General features: G+C 41.5%; 1 protein-coding gene across 6 annotated transcripts in view; it reads right to left on the bottom strand.

The window, feature by feature from the left end:
- The window catches only part of npnta (nephronectin a), a 47,092-nt gene that overhangs the window by 4,173 nt on the left and 17,993 nt on the right, over nucleotides 1-24,926 (bottom strand). For 2 of the 6 annotated variants that reach the window (XM_085780599.1, XM_085780632.1), the window contains 8 exons: nucleotides 24,536-24,628; nucleotides 19,339-19,434; nucleotides 14,208-14,327; nucleotides 12,767-12,886; nucleotides 9,753-9,887; nucleotides 8,567-8,689; nucleotides 6,754-7,194; nucleotides 1,125-1,214 (listed from right to left, as the gene is read on the bottom strand). In XM_085780599.1, the coding sequence (XP_085636725.1) occupies nucleotides 1,125-1,214; nucleotides 6,754-7,194; nucleotides 8,567-8,689; nucleotides 9,753-9,887; nucleotides 12,767-12,886; nucleotides 14,208-14,327; nucleotides 19,339-19,434; nucleotides 24,536-24,628 (1,218 nt within the window). The remainder of the gene's footprint in view (nucleotides 1-1,124; nucleotides 1,215-6,753; nucleotides 7,195-8,566; nucleotides 8,690-9,752; nucleotides 9,888-12,766; nucleotides 12,887-14,207; nucleotides 14,328-19,338; nucleotides 19,435-24,535; nucleotides 24,629-24,926) is intronic. The other 4 variants (XM_085780606.1, XM_085780612.1, XM_085780619.1 and 1 more) reach the window with 2 other exon arrangements.

The raw sequence follows: 24,926 nt of genomic DNA, 5'->3' as shown, positions 1-24,926 counted from the left end.
AGTCTTCAGTCTGCTCTCCGTGATGCTTCACAGGAGCCATGCTGTGAGCCTCTAAATTCACCGGGGGCAAGAGGACTCTTGAAGCTCCTTGTGATGAACAAGATGATACAATAAAAGTGTAAACATTTGTCATGATGTTTCTAATCTCTGAAGAGACCTGATGCATTGAGGAAGAAGTGAGTGAAAATGGAGCTGCATAAATCAAAAGCAGAGATGCATTCATCTAAGGAATAACAAATATTGTAACAGTAGCTGAAATTGTTGATATCTGTGTGTGTGGGTGTGGGTGCATGTATAAGTATGCTTCTACACACATACACACAGCCTATAGTATGCGTGCCTTACACCATAATAAAATACATTATGGTTACAGCAGAGAGTCATAATATTCAATGAGTGATGATTTCCTTGGCCATGATGCCTAGACAATAGCATTAAGAAAATGTAGACAACACAGTAACAGTATTATCCATGCATTGCTGTGCAAATTGGTTCGAAGATAAGAAAAACATCCATCATTTCGCAACTGAAACAGTGTTTCCAAAAAACACTTCTCACTTCGTTTTCTGAGCCAATGAAAACACCTTCTCTCCTGACACCGCATAGCAAATGATGCACTGTGAACCAAAATAAACTAAGTCATTAGGCATTTTAAACTGCATACCACCGACATCGATAAATCATATTGAGCAAATACAAGATAAAATGTATCTTCACAAAATCTATTTTCTTATTGTTCTTGTAGGAATTCTACATTGGGTGCTATGCAGCTTATGAACAGAGCAGTGATGTTCTTGATAATGATCAATTAATCATTCATGCAGTCAAGCATAATGTGAAAAGTGGAAAAAGTCTGGCAGTAGGCTGTGAGCCATTATTTAAACGGATATAGCCAGACGTCATGTGTCACCTCCTGGTGGAAGGCCTATCAAAACACATCTGGTCACTATCATGTCTTCACCTCCGCAGCAGCACCGCAGGAGTTTGGTTGTCACTTTCATTTTGCCCGCAGCGAACGTGGCTCGTCTGTCATCATTTGAGCTCTGCAGTGATCTGCTCTGAGCCGGGCTGCTGCTGCCGCTGCTGCTTGCTGATTATCTTTGTCAAAAATGTGTTGTGTTTACCTGGGTCATCTTTGGCTTCATCCGCCGTGTTGCCGAGCTCAATGTCAAAATCGATGCCGAGAACGTTGTTGTGGCCATGGTTCCGAGGGACTGTGGAGAGAGAGACGCAAGTTTAGATAAAGGATTAATACAAGGTATTATATTTGCTCAGATGTGGCTATTGTGTGGATTTGTTTCATTACTCCACAAGGATGCAACAATGTCATGGTTTAGTGCCTGCGTATCCAGAGCTAAGCACCACAGAGATTTGAATACTTGAGGAAACCTTTAGAAAGACCAGAAGTCAAATGTGGTTCTTTACAAGAAAAAGGGCAACTGCTCATCTGACGCAACTTCTGGGTAAATGTTACTGCTACGAAACTAGTAGCCACATACATACATACTGTACACACAAACACACAAATAGAGTACAGCCAGTCCTGAAATAGCCTCTTTCCTTCTCTAATGGGGTCACGTTGCCCAAAATACTAAAGGCCAAGCTGTCATATGAAAGGTCAACTGACAATTGAAGCAAAGGAAGTTGGTACTTGTACAGTACTGTGACAAATATTTTGCAGCAAAAGATGCTCAAGCCTTTAACTCTGTCAGGATAACAGTTATCTTAACTGGTTTTAAATTCCCTTATAAGGAAAGGTGTCAGTGGAAGCAAAATAGAGATAAACAGAGCAACAGTTTTAGTGTGTTTTGTACAGTATTTGCTGATGAGCCAAATTTCTCAGCGTCCCAGACAGATTCTTGTCCATGTGCTACAAATATGCTGTAACCTGCACTTGAACCACCAAAGTTCCCAACCACCAAACCTCCCCCCTCTAACCTCACGCTGGGTCGCACCACCCGGCACACTGCTGATGTAGTCTGTCGGTCGAAGGAATCTGAGAGCAGGGAGGTCACACTCTCACACCAGGCTCTCCAGCAATCTCAAGCATGTAGAACTCAGTGTGTGTGTCTGTGCTTCTAAGGAAAGCACAGACATGCCCCCACCCCACCCCAGAAATCTTGCATCCGGTCATAGAGTGGATATATAAAGAATAAAAAATAAGTGATGTGCCGATTAAGGGAGCAGTAATTTGAACTGGGACAGTGTGTGACTCGTAGTAAAAAATAGCTGTTTGTGTCATCATGACAGGAATTCTGACACACACGCTGCTTCCAAAAATAATTCCCAAATAACATATTTTATCACCAAAAACATGCAGAAAAAAGAGATATATCATAATATGATTTTCTATAGGTGTATCACATTGACTGTACATGAAGAAATATGCTACGCAAACAATTGAAATTATAGCTTTGAGTAGTTGTATGTGCTCAAAAGGAACAGTGTCCTGGTTACTTTGTATGCTCTGTAGGTCTCGCTGTCAACAGTTTTCCTTCAGTAGAAAGTAGTTCAAATGAAAACTTTTCCCAGCAAGGTCAGTGGATTATCCAGGGTAACTGGGGCACGGTTTGTGCAAAGACAAATTGCTTCAAATCCTTTTAAGCTTTGAGCACCACAAACAAAATGCCATTCCTTTTCATTGCATTGAGTTGTCGGGCAGAAATCTCAAGTATCTTAAAATCTTTGCACATAAAACCAAACTTTCTGCATGGTTACATAGAACACTTTGTTTACTGTATGTTGAAATATTTAATATTACATGTTCTGTTCTATTTGACCTTTGTGGTTTGTTAAATCCAAATATTTGAGGGTGGGGGGTCAATGAAAGCTGCTCTAGAGGGATTTCCTATGTTCTGCCAAAATGTTGAACAAACAGAACCAAAACAAATCAGAGGTTTTTTTTGTTTTTTTCTATTAACAGCATATTTCAGAATTTTTCAGAGGCAGTGTGACTAATGCCTACCACCCACATGAAGATAATCTGTCTGATTTTGCCCCGATTTCCTCCCTTCCGACCAACATGTTCAATATTTACAACTGTCGGCCCTGAGTCACCGATTTTTTTTTCTTCATGTGTGGGGTCTCTCACAGATAAAAAATCTGTTGAGATTTAGAAAATCTTTATGTGTGTAGGCTACCGGTCTTAAGTGGAAATGCAAAAAGGTTAATGCAGCATCATTTTTCTTCTGTTCACATGTCATCAAGCCATCATACTTTATCATCCGCTGGGTAAAAGCCTTCTTAAGTTTAGAAAAACGTAGTACTTAGTCTAATGTAAATGCATTTTCTCTCAATCCAGATGCTGTTGAGATGTTTGTTTGTTTTTAAATTAGCCTAATAAAAGTGGTTAGAGGGTTTTCTCATATTACAGAGAAGCCTTTAGTCCTTTAAAGAGATCTACATTCTGGGAAATATCATATGTTTTCTTACAGAGAGCTATTTAAAAAAGACTGAAAAGATTATAGACCTAGAGCAAGGCTAGTGTTGGCTTATCTCAGTCTAAAGTGTTGAAACAGGAGGAAGAGGTCGGCCTGCCTCCATGCAAATTTTTAAAAATCTGGCCTAACTGATCATTTATTGGATAACAATTGTCCTCTAGCATGTACAGTAGCACATAACCATCTTAACCTAAACCATACATTTTATCTTACCAAGTACAGTACAGTAGTTGTTGTATTTACTTCCATAAACCTCTGTATGGCTGTTTAGCCTCGAGGACCTGCTGGATTAAACATGCTGTTTAATGTGTCTGAGATGTGTCGATGGGTGTGCTTTGAGCCAGGCCTGCTGTTTCCCTGCTTGTTGTTGCTATCCTTTATGCTAGGCTAAGATAAATCACCTCCTAGCTACAGATGCATTTTTGACACAGATGTGTGTAGTGATAATGTTCTCTGCAGATATTTGCTAAGAATGTGAATTTATATTTTAAAATACTGAAGATAAAATAAGAGTAGATTGGATATACAACATTTTTTCATTGGACAGCAATGATAATGTTGATTGAAGTGACTGAAAATAAACTATAAAGGCCTGAAAACTGCTCTGGCCACTGCACACACCTTCACTTGAGGCACAGCTGAAGTGTTTCTTCCTGCCCCTAGGCTCATATTCAAATGATTCCTATTTCCGTCTAATTATTTGAATAATCACTCAGCGGTGTCTCTCCTCCTTCCCTCTCTCATCTTATTCAGACCATCTTCAGGAGGCTCTGATTTCTAGAACTGCTCTGCCGTGGTGCGAACTATTAGATTGATGTCTCCTTCAAGCAGTGCAGACAGGTGTTAATGTAATCTTCTCTCCTCTTTCCTTTTTCTAATTATGTGATGCCATCTGGCAAGGTGAGTAGGAACCACAGTGTCTCACCTCTTATGCTGTAGTTTGCTGTTCTCGACAAACAATTCTATGTTTAAGGACCTTAATGTTGGGTTTTGGTAAAAACAGACTTTCACTGTGCAGACGAGAGCGGAGAACAAAAACACTTCAATCATGTTCAATAACAATTGCTGTCCAATTTATACTTTTGGTGCATCTGGATTTCCACCTACTCAATTATCACCCTCTACTGCTTTTTCTGTACGGCTGCATCATAAAGTGCAAATTTCTCAGTTTGACCTGTTTGTTGTAAGCTTTGAACACTTGGCAGATACAAAAGTGTTGCATTCGAACAATGCAAACAGCGTTATAGTCATAAAGATGACACCACACAATATACATTTTTAAATATGGCTCACAAATATACAGCACAGTACTTTTAAAAAAAAAGTTGTTTCACTGTAGGTAGCTAGTTTTTAGCAATCATTGCTCAAAAAGAAGCAAATAGTGGACCTGTTGGTGACTGTTTGACCTGCGGATGAATATGCAGTTTGTTTGCTCATGAGGATGTACAGCATCAGGGTGAAAAATGAATAAATATTCCTTATTCCATTTTTGTCACGGCCCTAACCCTCTCCATCCACATTGCACCTAGCCATTTAAATTATTTAAGTTTTATGTTTCCAGATTATGAATGTTTCTAGTCCAGTGGAAGTGAAAAAAAAATGTTGTCAACTTGTGCAACAGGATGTCACAGGACTAAGCCATTTAAAGCTTTCAGAAAGAGAATGAATGAGTTCATTTTTGCTTTTCACAGGATTTTTTGATGAAGAGAAAAATATAGAACTCAAACAACCTTATCCTTTAAATACTATAATAAAGCATAATTGCCAGCAGACAAATCATGTATTAGTGCCGATATATAAAAAGTAAGTGTGACTTTGGCCTTGAACTGATATTTAAGTCTTAACAAGTGGCATGTCGCAGGGATTATGTCATTAAACACAATTCATCGCTTTGAAGAGGTGTAAAGTGGCAAATGATTGCAGCGATTACTGTCTTTGTTAAAGCCAAAAGAAACTCCTCACTGCTGCAGTATTTAGATATTCTGGTCTGTTATTTGGTTTTGATGAAGAATGTCAAACTAAAACAAAGACTGATGATACATTTTGAATGCAGCTGGTGTCAAAGATTCATGCTTGGCAGACAGCACTGTGTGACATGTGGACAAACAACAGTCTGGCTCCAGCACCAGTTTGTTGTGTTTTTTTTTTTTTAAACTGTAGCCAAAAAGATAATTATCTCGAGAGAAAGATTTTTACTTCAACACTTAGTGAGACTAATTTGTCGTCTTGTACAATTTGGCATTGTTTCCTAACAATCTGCGTATCATACTTTAATCTGAGGGTGGGTATAGCCTGATTTACATACTAATCACCTCAAATTCTCATATGTCAGAGGGTTGTATATTGCAGTGGCTGCCTTGTGATCAATCAGATTGATAGTCACCTTTGATTTCAACCATTTTCAGTGTACATTATAAACAATCTTCAAGTCCCCTGCCAGATTTTCAGAACTTAAATCTACCATGTGGTTAGCCATCAGACAAACTGTGTACAGATAGGAGCTGACTGCCAACTGCTCGGATAAGTTACCACCACACGTTCATGTGTTTGAATACAAAATGGATACGATAATACACAATGATTATACACATCATCTGTCAGGTAAACATCACTCCTGATTCCGCAGAGTGTGACATGCTTCATAATAAACAGTGTTTCAGGGATTGGGAGGAAGAAATATGGAAATTTGCTCCAATTTGGATAGCGCAGAGCTGTCAGGGAGCTGATGAAGATGAATGGCGAGACAAATAGGTGCCTTTTGAAGTCAAAGACTGTGACCCGAAAGTAAACAAAAGCTTCACCGCCCCATCAAACATCAAACACAGAGATTAGAGCCTGCTAATGTTTGATTATAAAACTATCATGTTTTCTGAGCAGTTGAAGCTCCTCTAATAAATTCCTCTCTGTGAACTGAATCTCTATGTGTGATGTAAAAGGTGTCATAGCTCATTGTTTCAGTTTTATGGTTCACGACTTCACTGTGTCGGGTCACTCTCATCAGCCTCTTTTTTAGGCACAGCATCTGTTTTCTGTGAAAACGCATTTAGCAGCTGAAGAGGAGGAGGTTGAAAAAAACGAAAACTGGGTTAAATGAGAGTGAATGTGGGACTTCATCTGGCGGCCACGAACATGGCTCAAAAATGCTAACGTTGCTTTGCATCTCGTGGATCTGTAGAAAGGTGACTATTTGATAGCAGGTTCAACATATAAGCTTACAAGGTGATAAAAAAATATATGTTTGTTTGACAGATTTGCAAAGATGCTATTATATTATCTCCAGTATGTAAAAAAAAAAAAAAAATCAAGTTCTTACTGTGGACGTCCCCTCTCTGTTTGGTCACCTCCTTCTGGATGGTGTTGTCCACAGGGGTGACGGGAGGTGGCGTTGTAGGGTGTCTGGTGGGAGGTACGGCCTTTGGTGGGATGTAGGGCTTCTGTGTGGGAACTGGTGGCTTCCTGGTTGGGATGAAGGGCTTCCTGGTTGGGATAAAGGGCTTCCGGGTGGGAACTGACGGCCTGCGTGCAGGTGGGGTGACCCTCCTCGGAGGCAGAGGTGCCTTGGTCGTAGTTGTGGCTGTTGTTGATTTGGGGATAACGGGGAAGATTCTCCTTGGAGTCACTGGTGGACGACGAGTAGTGGTGGAGGCGGTGGTGGTGGTAGTTGTCCTCCTCTGATCCAAATCCGGGATGTGGTTGTGATGATTTGGAGGCAGCTTGCCTGGTCTCGGTGGGTCAATAACCACCTTAGGAATGGCTGAAAAAAATAAGAGGATGCAGATGGAGCACTGAAATATGAACACTTAAGAGTTAATGAGGCACAAAATTGTAGACTAACTGTAATGATTAGCCTGACTTTTGGAGTCTCTTCCGTCTACTGAGACTTCTCCTGATATCTATTAACTAAATGTTAGCATCCTAAAACTAACTGGGTGTCCCAAAGCTCACTGAAGGTGAAATTCACACAGCCCATACAACGAGCACGCTGCAAGTTCACATTTGTTCATTGTGCAAATCTGGACATAGTATTCCTCAATGGGACAGCTGAATAGAGAAAGTAGGATGGGGTCATGGGTACATGGCATGTGGCACTGGCAAACGAACCCACAGAGGCACTGTGGGATCCTGTGAGTTTCAACTTTTGTGAAATTGATATTGCTTTTCCAAAAATAGCCTTTTTTTTCATGGTTGTCCTGATTAGTAATTCTTTGAGTGTTCATAGCCGGAGGCTTCGCAGCATTGGGCCAAAGCTCCGCTGAGTGTGTATGTGTGTGTGTAGAATGGATCTCGGTGCTCAAACAGGCTGCTGTGCCTCGGAGATCACCCTCGCTCTGCTGACATCATTGAAGTTACACCCTCCCTTTCCTTTGTTCCTCCACACATTCTTCAAGTCAGTCTGAGGTTGGGGGGTTGGGGTGTTGAGGTGGCCGTGCTGATGGTGGTGGTGGTTGGGGGCGTTCATAAGGGTTTCATGAGTGAGGAATGAGAGTGGACAAAGGCGAGTGGTTTGAACTCAGTTACATGTATTGCCCTCTCAGGTTGCAGGCGACTTTGATATGTGATACACGAATAGGATATTGCAACTGGACTCCCAGAGCACTTGAGGCTCACACCCTTTGGGCAGGTGACAGGGTGAAGTATTTGCAGTGCACTACGCCAGGAGGCATCCTCTCTGCTCCACTGACTACTACACCAGTTGTGTCTCTTAGATTATTAAATAACTGTAGAGAATGAATGACTTCTTATCCACCGAGGTGCTGTGAAAAACTGCAGACGCACAGACTAATGAACTGCTTGTCAGCAAGCAGAATGAGACAAACTGCCAGGGAACAAAATATTTCACTTTCTTCTTTTTTTGTTGGCTGATCAGAAAAGTCCAGATGTCAAAGAAGTGGAGTCAGGGCTCACTCTGGGCGCATGTGATAAGGGAGTAGGCTGATTTTAGTAATAACTGACAGCCATTACGAAGAAAGGAATTTCAGTCTCAGCTTTGTGTGCTAGGCTATTCCTCCCTCTTCCTTGCTTTCCCACCTTTTTAAAAAACATGGGCAAAGAAAACAAAAATGTGAGGCCCCAGCCCTCTTTGCAAAAGTGAACATCGGGGCCAATGTTTTGTTCTCGATCCTTACGCTTGCAGTCGTGGCCCATCCCCCTGTAGCCGTCTTTGCATTTGCACTTGTATGAGCCCGGCGTGTTGTAGCAGGTGGCAAAGCTGCTGCAGTGGCTTTGACCCAAGGAGCACTCATCCACGTCTGAAAGATAATGGAAACATAACAACATTCAGTTACCGGGTGCAAGTGTGAAACGCACATAAAGTAGAATATCAAAGGCTGCTATCTTGACATGCGCTTCAAAGAGGGCTCCAAGCTGATGTCGTGTGTACAGTTAGCGAAAGCGTTTAAGTGAATATCACAGATCTGTCCATGAATTATTCCTCGAGTAAAAGCGACAAGGTCTTCGAAGAATCTTAGAGGTATCAGCCTTCAATTCTCTTAACTATCACTACTCAGCCCTTTTTTTACCTCCAAAGTTTGTTCTTAAGAAATTAATAAATAAAGACTGGATGCGGTGTATTCTCCAGATGCTGCTGAGATTCAAGGTAATGTGGATTTGTGGAGAATACTAATGCAAATCTTAGATGGCAGGTATTCATAAATAAGGTCCGTATCACTGTATTGCTGGTTGCATTAGCATTGCAGTGGTTCTGCTCAAGTTCATTACATGTTAAGTATTCAAAAGCCTTTTCACTTCCTCCCTTATTTTTTCTTTATTTACTTCCTTATCTTCATAAAGTACAGAAACACAAAATGGTTTCACATACTTTAAATTTCATTTCCTATCCAGTCTTTTCTCTGCCTTAACTCGAAATATTATCATCTCATGGGTAACGGATTTCACTCAAGTGTTTTATCCAGTTAATCTGGCTTTATGAGGTAGTCTCAACCAACTCAATTTATTTGACTATTTTTATTTAAAATACGTTTCTTGCACATTCAGTCCCCAGTCGTGAGAGAAGTACCCAGTATCCAGATCTTCTGATTAAATTAAAGTAGCAATACCTCTGTATAAAATACTCCATTAAAAGTAGATGTCCTGCATTTAAAATCAAGTACCATCACCAATTCTTAACCACACACTGCTCCTGCAACACACACATTTCTTTTCATTTTTCCACTTTTCAATTTTCTTAGTGCACGAAAAAATGCCTGCATCAGGAGAAATAACTTGTGTACACGTCAAAACATCTCAGCACATCTATGACCTTTGTAAGTTTTCTGTATAAAAAGCCCCACTGCAGAGGCCTTGAGACTGTACCTGTGCATTGGTATTTCCCATTGATATATTGCAGGTCAAACCCTTCGTGGCACTTGCAGATGTAGCTACCAAAGGTGTTGATGCATTTTCTGAACCTGGGACATACAGCTATTCCTGCTGCACACTCATCCACATCTAGAAGGGAAAAAAAAGCAAATGCAAATTATTAGACGATATTGAAATTGAATGTATTCATAATTTTTCCACTATAAGTTGCCCTTGAGAGTTGGTCACATACAGCAAATAATGCATTCAAAATAACACAATGCAGAGGAAAACTTGAAGATTAAAAAAAGGCAATTTAATTCAAAACCAAACATTTCTATTCATACCAACTTTTTTTTTTTCCTGGTTAGTATTCATTTATGAACAAAGCACATTATGTATTCTGTTCAGTGAGCAGAATACAGTGCACGCTACCTTGTTTCATTATTTAATGACCTATTCTAAGTGTCTCTGTTAATCACCTTTGCAGGCATGTGGGCATTAATATTTAGACACCAAGAGGCTCAAAGCATTTGCCTTAAAATCATTAATTTATTTGCTGCATAATGCCGCTGAGGCACCGCGGGGATACAGGGACTCTTATTTAAAAGAACCTTAAAAACACACAGACACCTGCACCAGCTGGGGAAACCAGAGAGGGAAGTACTGTAAGTGGACAGCGCTCCCTTATCCCCTTAACAGCTACTGCTGAAGTTCTCATCAGCAAGGCACTTAATCCCAAACTGCCCAGGTGAAGGCTTCATCTGCATTTATACAGCTACTGAGGGGGTGAATTATTATGTTTTACATAAAACACACAAGCACATGTAAATGCAAGCTTTATGTACACACAATATACTGTTCCTCACAATCCCAGCTCCACCTGCTCTGAAGGACTTGTTTTAGTCAAAGTAGCGGATCTGACTTCGGTTTATAGTCATAGTAACACACACACACACACATAGGCTACACACATTAGCCAAGATTAGACAATAAGCTTTGCATGAAAATGTCTGATACATGAAACAATTTCTAGGTTGAGCAGCACTGAAATATGAGGCTGTCTCACTCCAAACTCCCACAACAAAATCATCAATACACACTGTCATTACGTAATCAAGGTTTTTTTTGCTGATTTGTCACACTGCAAATACAAGTCAATTTTTTTTTAAGTATCAGAGAATGTCTCTGCACTCAATTATAAATCCTGCAGTTTAACCAAAAATTAGTAAATCAAATCATCAAACAGTTAAAAGCAGAGGATAGAAGCAAAACCCACCCACTTTTACTTGTACTCAAATTTCTTACAGATTAAAATACTACTAAAATATTCAAGGGTCCTTTACTGAAATTTGATTAACAGTAAGAGCTAATATGTCAGCTGAAATAATACAATTCACAGTGCTTTCACTTCTGATTTTTCAGTTTAAAATATAAAGTTATTGATTTTTGGCCATTTCTGCAAATGTCAGTGTGGTATTAAGTCTTCCTTATTATACAATTTCCCTGATGTAGCCTATACCTCATCTGGCAGCACATTCCACTTATTTTCTGTTATTTCATCTGTATCAGTAATTCCCTATGATGAAAACATTATCTTGATGTCAATTTGACACACTAATTACCACTGGAGCTATTGAATTTACATATGTTTTAGCTTTCAAGGATCCGGCTCAGACATGAGATTAACCATGTGGTCACTTGACAGCTGCTGTATTTTCTCCTAACCCCCAAAGAAGTTGCTCTGGACTCAACCCAAACATATGGAGGTGATGTTATACAACTAAAAATCAGGTAAAGAATGTATATATAAGTCATCAATGCAATCACAAACTACAAAGAAAGTAATAGTGAGTAAAACATGATTTACAAACACAGTGCATGGATGTTTTTGCTGGTCAATGTAGGACAAAGGTAAGAGTCTGTTGGAGCTGGTTGGAGATCGCAGCACAGCAAGCAATTTGTCTGTTGTGAACAAGGAGAGTGATTATTTGTTGGCTGAGTGAATCACTTGATAAAGAGTTTCGTTCTTCACGCTCATTTTTTACTGCTACAGTAAGTTGGATTTTCAGAGTTAACGCATGTATGTGTAACTTTTTAAAGTTTGATGAATGCAGGCCAAGGTCACTTTTCGAGCTAGAGCAAAAAATGTGTTGACACGTTAGATTTCACAGCATCCACATGAGTAAAAACAGCTCTGCCTCTATGCAGACTGACTCCCCCTTATATGAGGCTCTAGTTACTGGATATAAATATGATTAGAAACTCTCCATAAAACTGCCCATAAAACATTTGCTTCCGGAAACATTCCATTAAACTGTCGTAACACCTGTGGAAGGCAACCTTTCCGTCCTCTTCTCCATCGCTCTTTGTGATTGATGTCCGTCCTCTTTCAGCGATCCGCCCCCCCATTAGCCAGCCGGCAGTTAAGTGGGAGTACACAGCAGAGTAACAGGAACAACCCAGTCTGGAACAGCCTGTATTTAAACCTGACGCAGGTTAACTGCCTCAACTGGCTTCCTTTATCTGTTAGTTACCCATGTGAGGAGCAGTGCCACGTAAAACGGGTAATGAAAGAAGGAGGGGATGATCGGTGTATGGGCGGGAGGGGGTGGGCTTCGCCTGATCACATTTCTGCTGTAAAAGCAGGAAGAGGCAAGTGGAATAATATCCCGGGGAGATGACAAAGATTGGTAAATTGCTGAGGTCCTTGATCAAAGCAAAACAAAAAAAAAAGAGGTACTAGTAAATATTTTGGATTAACTCCAGCTTTGCTTGCTAAGAGGTTCTGTTTGAGTTCCCAGATTGCATTTTCACTGCCAAGTTATCTTTCTTGCTCTGCCAAAACAGTAGCATTTGATTATCACTCAGCAAATTTAAAAGCTGAGAAGAAAGAAAAATGAAAAAAAAAAACACAACATTCTCATTTGTGATGCTTCACATGAGCTGCTCATGAAAAAGAGAGGCTGAGATAAAGGCTCAGCTTTCAGGGCTGTGAGGATAATATATAAATAAAGACTGGGACTTACCCACACAGGTTCTTCCATCTGGAGCCAGTTGTAGCCCCGGTGACGGGCATTGACACCGGACCTCTCCTTTCAGCACCTCGCAGCCGTACTGGCAGTTGGCCATGCCACAAGTGCGCGCGTCTGATGGACACAGGGGGGGAAACACAAAACACATTAACACCGGTGCTACAAGTTTATTCTGCTCCCACTCTCTCACACTTGTTTTCTTCCTAACATAAACACTCACACTTTCTCTCTTTTATCCTTCAGTCCGAGTGTGCAGAGTCACTCGCCTGCCTCATCTGATATGAGCCAGGTTGACCCTGGGGTGCACACTACAGAACTGCACACACTCCTCCATTATTAGCTCCCTGTGCTGCGCAGTCGCTCTGTGCTCACACCTAGCCCACGCAAATCCTGCCTCACCAACTTTTATCCTTCCCCACTGTTGAAGTCTCATAATCCGTCTCCACCCTATCAAAGCGCCGGCATGCAGCGCCTCTGTTGTTGCGCCTTGCTGAGCAGATCAAGCCCACCCCCCCCCCCCTAAAATAATAATATAATGTACCAGATTTTGTTCAGCCTCTCTTGATAACTTCGGACCCTAAAAAGGAAATTAAAAGTGAGGCTCATGCTGCTGCTGCTGCTACTTCAGCTGCCGCAGGCGCCCTGGAGTACAGTTTGATGACTGAGGCAGGCCAGGCTGATTAAATGCTACAGTGATCTATTGATCAAAGCAGTAGCAAGGGAGAGAAGAAGAGCAGCAAGGTGTTTAACACTATCGTGCAATCATAAAACCACAACACCTAGCGTAGTTGGAGATTGCCTTTACTGGTGAGCAATTCAGACTTTGAAGGGGAGAAAATTAATTTTCCTTTGATAAAAAAGGCAACTATTTAAAATGAGGTACAGGCAGTCACGCCATCCTTAAGAGGAAATGTGAGCAGAAAATAGTTATTGGGTGCGACTTGGGCAGGCATCCGCTCCCATTCCTTGGAATACCTCAGGGCAACCAATAAGACCTGCACATTCACTCGAAGGTCTTAAGATTGTCTCTTTCATATTTTAATTTTAGCCCTCTTTGGGTTCTTCACAGGGGTTCTTCAGACCGTAGAGCTGCTATAATGAAGCAGATCAACACGGGGCTTTAATCAAAACAGTCTATCAAAGGATTGTGAGGCTACTGTCAGACGTGCTCACACGAGAGGGGAAATGTATTTCATAATAGAGAGCACATGTCATCGGCATTGCCCAGTGCAGGCATTCAGATGAACACATCTGTAGTGAAGTGAAGAAAAGCTTCACAGTAGCACATTCAGGCTTCAGACCAGAAGAGAGATCGTGAAACAGGAGCAGATGAGTTGTGATGAACAGATAAGGAGTGAAAATATCAACATATATACTGCGTGCACGTGTCACAGAGATCTGTGTGTGTGTGTATTTGTTAGAGAGAGTCACTCACTTCCACAGGTCCCGTCAGGCATCAGCATGTAGCCGTTCAGACAGTAGCACTTGTAACTCCCATATGTGTTCATGCACCTGTGTTTACAAGGCCTCGGCTTCAGCCCGCACTCATTCAGGTCTGCAGACAGAGACAGAGAGAGAGAGACAGAATAAGTGGACTGAGTGAGGGGGAGGGGGGAGGAGAGGGAGAGACCCTCCCACACAGAGGTGAAATTAGTCAGAAGGCAAAGGTGAAGAGGTCAATCATGTCCAACCTCACCCATTCTTTTAAGTGCAGGTTTAAGGTGTCTGTCTCTGTGTGTTAATGTGTGTGTGTGTGTGTTTTGGAGGGCTTGAGTAGGGTGTCTTCGAGGAAGTGAAGTGTTGCCATGTTCTGACAGGCCCGCTACTCCCCACTTTGATGATTTTTACAGGAAGCCGGTGTCAACTGTGGACCTGCTGATAAAAGACGCTGTTATTACCACGCTGACTCACCACAACTTCACCAGATTGTAGCTAGTCGCAACCATCCGGCATCTCTCAAAAAATGTCAGTGTTTTTTTTGGTTTTTTTTTAACGCCAGACAAATCTCACCCAGAACAGTCCATGGAAATCTTATTAGAAAATGATGCTGTCTGAGCTGGAAGCAGGCAGGGCTCCAGGGAAGAAGGAATAATGCCCTGAGCTCTCTACTTCTGTCAGATGCTTATGCAAATTCGAGCCATTATACCTTTATCACAGCAGACACTTTGACTAGTCAAACACAGGTGAAACTAATAGCATTATTAATGTCTGCGTTCCATTTTCTGTCACAGGGCCCCCGTTGGTGTTGTGCGTGCCGCCTTCGGCTGCCGTGACTACTGACACTCCTGAACGGAACTGAGCCGTCGTTAATGTTATTGGTTACACCTGTGGGCTTCCTGCTGCAACAAGTCAAAGTGTCCTCCTCCGTGTGAGGGGTTTATGGGAGCTGGGTAAAATAAATACATTCACGTATATACATAATATTTGACATTCCACAACATTGAAACTGCAGCAATTGCAGAAAGAAAAAGAAAATAAACTCAGGTGATCATATCAGTAATGTCGATACGTTCCACTCTGCTGTTTTCTGCAGCGGGACCCTGCCGTTGTTGCGCGCTTCCTCCCTCGGGGCGACTTACTGACGCTTCTAAATGGAACAGGGCCATCGTTTAATGGTATTGGTTACACTTATGCGTCCTTCCTGCCAGAACAAGTCCAAATGTCCTTCATGAAAAATGCAGTGATGCATGAATTAGAGTAATGATAATAAGCTTCCTGACTGTAGACTCCACTGAAGACTGAGTAGCTGCCATAATATTCACAACATCCAAACACAATAGCAAGCTAATTAATATGGACTTGATGAGCATGAGGGCATTTTTGGTGGCAGACCTTTTTCTGCTCTTACAAGTCAAATGTCCTTTGTTAAAATGATTTATTGGGCTTCAATTATAGTGATTCGCATTTATTTAATATTTTAAAACACTGGGGTAATGTTCAGCATTAAAATTGAAAAAAAGCTATCAAAAAGCTATCAAAAAGACTTTGACTGCTCAGCTATTTCGAGGAGAAAAGGTTTAGGTACTGTATAACATTGATACATCCATGTGTACAGTACCAGAGCTTTGGTACTGTGTGTGATGGTTGATTGGCTCAAAAATGTATCAGAGCCATCATTAAAATCTGTGGTTACACTTGTGCGTCTCCTGCTAAAACAAGCCAAAATGCCTGCTGTAAAGAAAAAAGAAGTAAGGGTTTAACGATCTACTGTATACGCATTCTAGGCACACTGCTCTAAAGAGAATATTGATCATGCTGCAATTGGTGGTGGTGGTGGAGAGTAAATAATTACTCTCATTACAGTAACTGAGAGTCTTTATTGTGCATTTGTACAATCTGAGTATGCTAAAGTCAATAATTTATTTAGGGAGATTCGTGATTCTTTTTGCACTCATGCTTTGAGAAAGGGAAAGATAGAGTGTCCTGGAGTTACGCTGCTCTGACACAGCGAGGAAGATTTCTCATTTCAGTTTGCTTTAAACTTCTTTTCTCCTCCTAAAGCAATTTTTAAGATTAAGTTTCCTCATAAAGAAAATGGTGTCACTTCTCTTGCAGAGCATCACTGAACTGAAGAGGGACGGGATGTGGTAAGGCATGTTATGACTGCTTATGATTACCAGATGAGCTTTTTCATGGTCACAGCTCTTGCTCACAGCCATTTTCAAAAGAACATCTCTTGAGAAGGTGTAAGATTTTATTTTTACATCTACTCCTTGTTATATTTAGTACAGTAACAATGCCTCTACTTTAATAATGTATTTCTCTTATTTGGTTGTGACGTGTGCTAATTGTCTTTCGAACCATGATAAGTGGCTCTGATGGAAAAAACACATCACTTTTATAATGTGTAGGAGTTAACGGCCATTCAGACAATTGCGATTTCATCATGAATCAGCTAACAGCTATCTTTGTCATCAGTTATATAATTTCCTTGACATGAAATTCACCACAGCATTTAGCTTAATTTTACTGCGTGATATTCCTTCAAATTAAATAAAGGCCCACATTATGAATGGCTGAAATCATTTAAAGCCGCTCTTGGCTTCAATTCAATGTCTTCACTATGGAAAGGTCCAATTATTTTTCATGTCTTATCACGCATAATTTAGAATGAGTGAGTAGGTAGGGATTAAATATTTATGGGTGTTGATGGAGACAATGGGTAATGCAGCGGGTGAATGCATGACTTGGCCGCAATCACTTATTTTTTATTCTATGTTCCATTAAAATTATTTCTCCTGCCCCGTACTTAAGTGTGGGGTCCACTGGGAGTACCGGGCCTAAACAGCAAAATTACACAAGGATTCTCTTCATAGGGATGATGAATATATATATATATATATATATATATATTATATATATATATGTGTATATATAACTTAATCTAGGAACACCACAGAAATTTCCTGGGATACAGTGGAAGCATCACAAATAGATGGCATCTCACTGTACAGCACATGAGGAGTTGTTTTCATCTTGGCCGGCCGCATTGTAAATGGTGCCACGTTTAGCTCCATGGACATATGCAGTGTGCATTCTTCGAGTGCCACATAGCTCTTGCATTCAACAAATACCACAGATTAATATGGATGAATGACTGAGCAGTTGCCCAGATTGTACATCGACCTATCCCACATCCTATAAATGGTAGCCTCTTGGTTCTCAACTAAAGCCATGTTACTGAGTGAATGGACGCAGCCTCAGACTGACCATCTGCTTGTTCAATCCTACCAAGTGCCATCAGGCTTAATCTTATGTTCCATGACTATAAATTCCTCTTGGTACATAGGGGTCAATTTATGAATGCATTTATTACACAAGGTCCTCTGTCATAAAACAGCTACTGTAGCTGTTACTTTGACTAGATACAAGACTGAGGATAACAAGGAGAAGACATTTCACAGTGTTAGATGTGACATGAATTTCCTTATAGTGGTGTTAAGCAAGCTACATGTTAATTGATTCAAGGTTGCGTTCATTAATATTATCTGGATGTATCCATGGTTATGAAGAGGATTCAATAAAACTACAAGGACAAATTTCTATGAAACTTTCTACAAGGACGAATGCAAACTTAGGTGTGCATCTGTCTCGTCAAGGTGAACTCATATCATTTCCTACTTGCCATTTGTATTTGCTAAACACAGGTGCAATGTCATGCAAAATGAATGCTGAAGTTGCACTGCGCACAAACCCACCAGGCATTGTTGTCATCACTCGCGCCTCCACTGAGACTGGCTTGTTTTTCATTCTGGGTTGATATTAATGCCTCTTAATTCGTTTTCAAACTGACGAAAATCAAAGCGATTCATCCTGTACTAGTCGAACACAAGGGATAGATCTGTTCTTTTTAACAAGCCCTACAACCGTGTTTTTCTCCTGCAAGATGATGACACTCACACCTGCACACACACACCAACATCCTCGTGCCTTTTTTTTTTTTTAATTAACAGTGTCAACCCATGTCTTCCTCTCTCCTCGTTTTCACAATAAACAACTGGCATTCTCATTAGTGTGATTACAGAAAACCATAGCAACACTGTCCATTGTCAGTGTGGCAGAGAAACAGGTCTCCACTTCTCTGTTGCTCTGAAAAACAGCTTAAAAATGTAAATGAGGGATCATTGAAATGGTCACATTCTAGGACAGAGGCGGCTCCGTGAGCATCAGCACATGCCAGACGCAAGACACAGCCAGGGCTTCCTCTACGTAAAAAAACAAACAAACACACAAAACAAACAAACAAACAAAAAAGAACCACAACGGGACAGAGGGAGAAGGCACAAAAAGACAAGACTGAGAGAGGACACAGAGGGGATGAAAAACAGAGAGATAACAGACAGATATGAGCACCGACTGACAGTTCGACATGGCCCCAGGACTGCAGAAGCCTATGTGATAGCAGAGGTGGAGAGCCCCCTCTGGGATGTTCACTGTACGGTAAATGAAGTGCTAAGTCACATCTGAAGCGATGCAAAGTGGAGTGATTTATTGGGTCAGCTCCACTGAGGTATGCTTTGCTACATTCCCGACACGCCTCTATCACTGACAGAGAGATTAGCAGGGGTCTCTCTCTCTCTTGGGGATATGCTTGTCTCTAAAGAAGATAACAATGGTTAGAACCCAAGGCCTCGTTCTAGTGGTATCGGAGGAGCCGTGAGTGCTGTGTCCATGTCGATGACGGCTTTTAAAGGGTTCCAGGTGCTGGAGAGGAAAATGAAAAAGAAAAGGAGAGGGCAGAGCAATAAAGAGAAAATCGTGAATCACTCTCTGGTACTGAGAAAACTGTCTTTTTAAAGGAGAGAGAGAGTGTGTGAGAAAGAGGGGCAGATGTACAGTAGAGTGGTAAAGACTATGACATGCTTGGCATTCATGCTGGCATTTCAACTGAAAAGCTGTTCTTGGGTGGCGTCTCTTCTGCCAGCGGAAAGCAGTGAGAATATAGTTGAGTGACATCCACTCCTCAGTCTGCACAGTGCCGCACCATGCAATGTTGCTGAGACTTGGAGTGTGGGAGGGGAGGGGAGGAGAAGATGCTGGGGGGGAGGTTGATCGACGAATCTCACCCTCCGTCACAACTCTCGCCGGCTGATGGTCCGCGGGAAGAAAGATAGGGAGGTGACTGGCCCACTCTGGTGGGGTTAAATAGTCCATTTCCTCTTCTTCGGACAAAAGAAAATGGGTTACGAGGAATAGGGGAGGAAGGGGAGGAAGAGGAGGGGTTTGATTGAGATAAAATAGTTAAGGGTGGAGAATAAGTAAGAAGCACAGACAGAGAGAGACAGAGAGAGATGTGGTGAGAATGAAAAGCACCAACCAATGGATTAGAACACCTCTGACCACACCACATTCCTGGAAAATAAAGAGGAACATTATGCATCAAAGAGGATTACACTTGTGGGATTTGGACATGACCTGAGCATCAGAAGAAATTCAGGGGCACACAGGAGAAATGCTCTTCTGCACTCCTTTTTTGTCACAAAGGGTGAAATAGGATCTTCGAGAATAACAGTATCTCACAGACACAGAGGATCCCTTCTCAATTTGTATCTGGAGGTTCAGAGGTAGACAGGCCTTGTTATTCAAAAAGGCAAATGACTGCCTTACTACAAACAAGAATTACAGCCCCTCCCCTCTTTGTCTCCATACAGTATGTATCCATCCACCAACCTTTCCTCTGGCCATAAGCTAACAATACCTATTGTTAAATTAGTCAGCAAGATGATACAGCTACCTCGACTGTTTTGCACACTTCAAAACATTCAAGCATTTTCCTACTGAGGGTTGCAGCAGTAATTTCAACTGAGAAGTTATGCAACCCCTCTGCATACTTTGTTAACTCGGCCCAGGACTGAAAAACTTGTTGTAGGCCACTGTTGGTGGGCGTTGGTATGAGAGGTTTTAGTAGCTATGATGTTCACAGACAGAAACATCTCAACACGGTGAAACACTCTGGTAACAGTTCTCCTTGATTCCAGCACATACGCATGTGTGTGGGCAAGTAACAATGTAAAAGCATCAAAATTATGATGGTTTCCATTTGAACCATAATAGACTGAGTAATGGTTGGACTCGGACCGTAAGTGGGCAGGTAAACAGTCCGTGCAGAAAGTAAATGAGGCGCCCACCACTCTTTTGGAGTCTTCAAAACTATTGAAGTCCTGTAAGAAAGACAAAATCCAATGCAATATCCCTGCAATCGTTTTAAGGAAGCTCAGACTGCTTTGTGCTGTTGTGTAAATTTGGTGTTGCGTAAACGCTGGTCACTTTTAAGACTGCAGTCAGTAGCTTCTTAACTTGATTCTATTCTACTATACCATTGCCTGTTTACATTTAAATCCATAGTGTTAGCCAGAGGCAGCGCAGATGCTCCTATAGTGTTTGGATAACTGCTGAACTTAAGCTCTATCACATGAAAGTGGAAGGCAAAGCAGCTTTACTGGGACATGCCCCCGGAGACAAGTATTCTGCACGATTATCTGATGGAGACGTATGCCTGTGGGACTGGATACAAGTTAGTGAAAGACAAAACAAAGTAAATCAAGTAGTATGAATAATGGCGTTAACAGACGGTGCCGTGCGGCTATTGTTTGCCGATCCTACTACAGCCACGGTAAATCATGTGGGAAATTATATTGAAGTATATTTGTGTTGACATATTGATTTAATGGGGCACAATCTGTTCTTTATGATAACACGTGCATAAAAAACCCTCAGAGACTCTGCACTAGGTTGGTGGCATTATTGATCACTCAGCCAGGTGCAAAAGTTTTTGATGTGACTCTCTGGTCTCTATCCATGCGACGCCTCCCTGATATTCTCCTTGCATTTTCATTGACTCTTGCAAGCAAACAGCTGATACAGAATGAGATCCAAGTGGCCACATATTGTAATTTGTCGCCTCGGTATGAAACTCAATTGCTTACTCATGTTAACAGGGAAAATTTGACTTTATTTTTTTATCATTAGGATCTCCGCCCTAGGGAAGGTAAGGATGAGGTCTGCTCTGTCCTGCATTTACTGCAAGTCAAGGTCAAATATTACTTCAGAGCCCCTTAATGATCCTGTCATAAAACACGGAACATAGATAAAACAAACACAATTTGAAGCAATTAGATGATAGCTGAAGGAAAATACACAGTGTGATGATGACATGCATACAATACTTAAAATACTTGCAGCTGCTCACAGAAGACAGACAGAGCAAGAGAGAGAGAGAGAGATCGGTTTCTAAACCAACATCTTGAAAGTATCTATTCACACGTAGACTGAATTGAATTCATGAGGTTAGTGCTAGGGGCCATGGAAGTTTTTCGACTTCACAAAGATGAAGCTGTGAAAGTTTAGTCTAGATATAATAATAATATATGTATAATATTATGCAAACAGATATAGAATAAAAGTCAATCACAGTGCTAGACAATCACACTTTAAGTGGGATTAATTACATAGCTGGCTGACACACAAGGGAGCTGGGGGTGGCAAGAAGAAAGCAGCATCTGGATGTACGTAGTGCAGATGAATCGCTTCTGAGGTCTAAGATGTGTTTTTTTTTTCCCTGCATCAAAAGTCTTTTAATAGTTTCTTAACAGCAGGTCAACTACACGCAATTAAATGCACCTGCACAGAATAATCATCTTATTAAAATGATTGGATCAGCAGGGGAAGTGTGCTGCCAAATTGTTAAACAGATTATCCCCATAATGAGTTTATTTGTGCAGCGAGAGCGCATTCATCTATCCTCAGCCCACTGCATGACAGATACAATTCTCATCAGCAACAAAGGTGAAGCTTTTTTTTTCTCAAAATAATAGGGATAATTCAAGTAGTGGTTATTACTCTTGACAGCCGAGTGCCAGTTAATTTAATGATGAAAATATTCAGATTTGTTCAAATCGCATCCCATTTAAGTCTTGAAGCAATAAAAGCCAAGGTGAAATCATTTGGTGGGTGAAAAGAGCTGGCACTAAAGATAGATATAAAGTCATCCTTGATGTAGAAGTCTCTCAAAACAATACCAGTTCATGTAAATTTGACAGAGAAAAAAATATAGCTTTGATTCTGGAGCGATGGAATCAATACAGCATCTGCCGGGCTTGTGCTTAGTGTAAACACTCTTGTTTCCTCTGTGGCTTGTTTTTGTTCTGTACACCCGGTGTTTTCGAAGGTGTTTAACATGGTTGTTAATCAGTGTGGCTCCAGGGTCGTGCGTCTGTCCGCACCTCCCACTTAGAGCGGAGGAATGTGTGTCCATTTGTTTGTGCATGCAGAGCATCTCCATGGACATGCTCAGAGCTTTACATACAGTACAACCTTTAAGTGATTGGTCCCGGCGTCGAGCATCGTCTTTAAGGAGAAGCTACTAGTGCAAAACAAATGAACAGATACTAAAGCGGTTTAAAAGCTAAACTATTAATAATTTGCAGTTGGTTCAACTTAAAAGCATACGTTTTCCTGCTGTCCTAAAAATATGAGTTGACTGCTAATTGGTTCAAAGAGGAGACTCAAGAGAATATCAAGATCAGATTCATCATGGAGTGCACTGTTTTCATTATTATAAAAGGAAACAACCCTGGCTTCAAGATGCACAAGTTTCCATCCCATAGAGGAGTCCGGGGGGAGACTTCACTCTTAAACAATGCGTGCTAGGAAGTCTGTTAATATGCTAATGATGTTTATTTAAGTGCTTCATTTTACACAGAGCAGAACAGGTATTAAAAACTTTGATATGGTCAGGAAATGAAGTTTAATTTACTGAAAATGAATACAAATTTCTGTATGATGTTTTTACAGTGTATCTGAGATGCTTCTTGACCTTTAGCAGCATCGAGGTCCACGAAGCAGCTTCTTTCTTTCCTCTGGTTGACTCCTCAAGATAAATGCTCTCCTCCAGAGGGACGGGATATTGGAACGCTTCAAAACATTGGCTACCTGGCACATCAATAGTCAACCTCAAATCAATGTTTCACGGAGGCTGCATTTAAATGAGAAAATCTAATCTATGGCTTCTGAATAATTAAACTGGGTTTTCATACTGTGGTGTGCCAAAAAATAAAATAAATAAAAAATAACAGAATCCAAGGTTATCTCCTCCTAAATGGACTGAAAGGGCAAGTCTGCAATTCAAAGCGGAGTAAAATGGTACGGTCTGTAAAAATGTCTAGAACTTTGCCGGATGCTCAATGGACACTTGAAAGTACAGTTTCATCTTGAAAGGTCTTGGAAGCACTTTTGTCAGATAAGTCTGTCTGAGCGTTTGGCAGCAGAGTCTATTGTAGATGGAAATGGGATGTGGATCCTCTTTCCACTCCCCCTTTGTTGCAGATTAAGACAAAGCAGAGCCGTCTGGCCGGGCAGACAGGAGCCACCTATAGCCTCCAAATGCAGGATGAGTCACTTGGAACATTCCGGAATGGATTTCAACACCCCCTCCCCTCACCCCCCCCCACCCCCCACCCCCAGCCTCAACCCCCCACACCCCCTTGTTTTTAATTACACACTATCCTATTCCTGTCTCAGGGCGTGAATTCCACAAGTATTCTCAAGCAGCTTGGATGCACGTCAACTTACGGCTAACTGGAAACGCTTAACGCTTTTCAACATGTCCAATCTGTCATTGGTGAAAACGCACAAAAGCTGAAGCATTCATGCGCGCGCACACACACACACAAACACAAACAGACACACATACATACACAAACACCATTTCAATAGCATCGGTTGCACTCAGCCGGGCCAAGTTATCTCAGGTCAGTAATTGAGATGTTATCTTCACAGGAGAGGATGCACTCCTGGGATCATTCAACACGGCCTCACCACTCATTTCCATTTGAGCTGAATCAGCTCTCTCTCTCTCTCCTCCTGCTCCCGTTGTGATTAAAGCATCTCACCACTGTGGGCTGGTGGCAAACCTGCTTCCGCTCGATGAGTAAGTGGCAACTTCAATACGGCGGTGTTGTGCGGTGAAGATCTGACCACAATAAACAATGATTACCCTGCCGGTGCTCAGGGCAGGGGATCTGCCTTCACTTTGTTTTCATGAGGGAAATGTGCACGTCAGCAGCCCTGTGTGGTTGCTTCGGGGTGGGGTGGGGGTGTGGGATGAGGAGGGGAGGTTTGAATCATGATATGCTCACAAGGAACATATACTCTGATGGGTTTTTTTTTGTGGCGTATGTTTGGTGTATCTGAGTGCAGACTGACAAATAAACAAAGTCACATACGATTACAGTGTGTCTACCAGTTCTGCAGGTTCAAGCTCACCTTGGTTGCAGGTCTTGCCCGTGAAGCCGGGGTGGCACTTGCACTTATTGGGTCCCACGCAGTCTCCATGCTTACAGCCAGGCTGGCACACAGCTGTTCGGGAAAGATTCAAAGAGAGACAGATCAGTGCAGCACCCTGGCAGACTTCTTGTACCAGATCAGGATGACAAAGCACTTAATCCTACTGCTTCTTGACTTCCACAACCCCTTGGCTGTAAATGATCTATTTACTCCACATTAAAGCAATAAGACAGCATGATGCCTCATTCATATAGGGAATGTGTTTGTTTGTTTCTCCTTGTGCGACAGTGTTATTATCAATGACTAATGATAATAGAGCAGCCATTTTCAGCTAACCAGATTATATATAGCATTTTTTTTTCACATTGCA

The sequence above is a fragment of the Trachurus japonicus genome, chromosome 1 (assembly GCF_045865225.1).
Source record: "Trachurus japonicus isolate A0001 chromosome 1, Traja_1.0".
In the NCBI taxonomy this organism is placed as follows: domain Eukaryota; kingdom Metazoa; phylum Chordata; class Actinopteri; order Carangiformes; family Carangidae; genus Trachurus; species Trachurus japonicus.
Note: the sequence above shows the minus strand (reverse complement) of the source record. Positions and strands in the feature narration are given on the sequence as shown.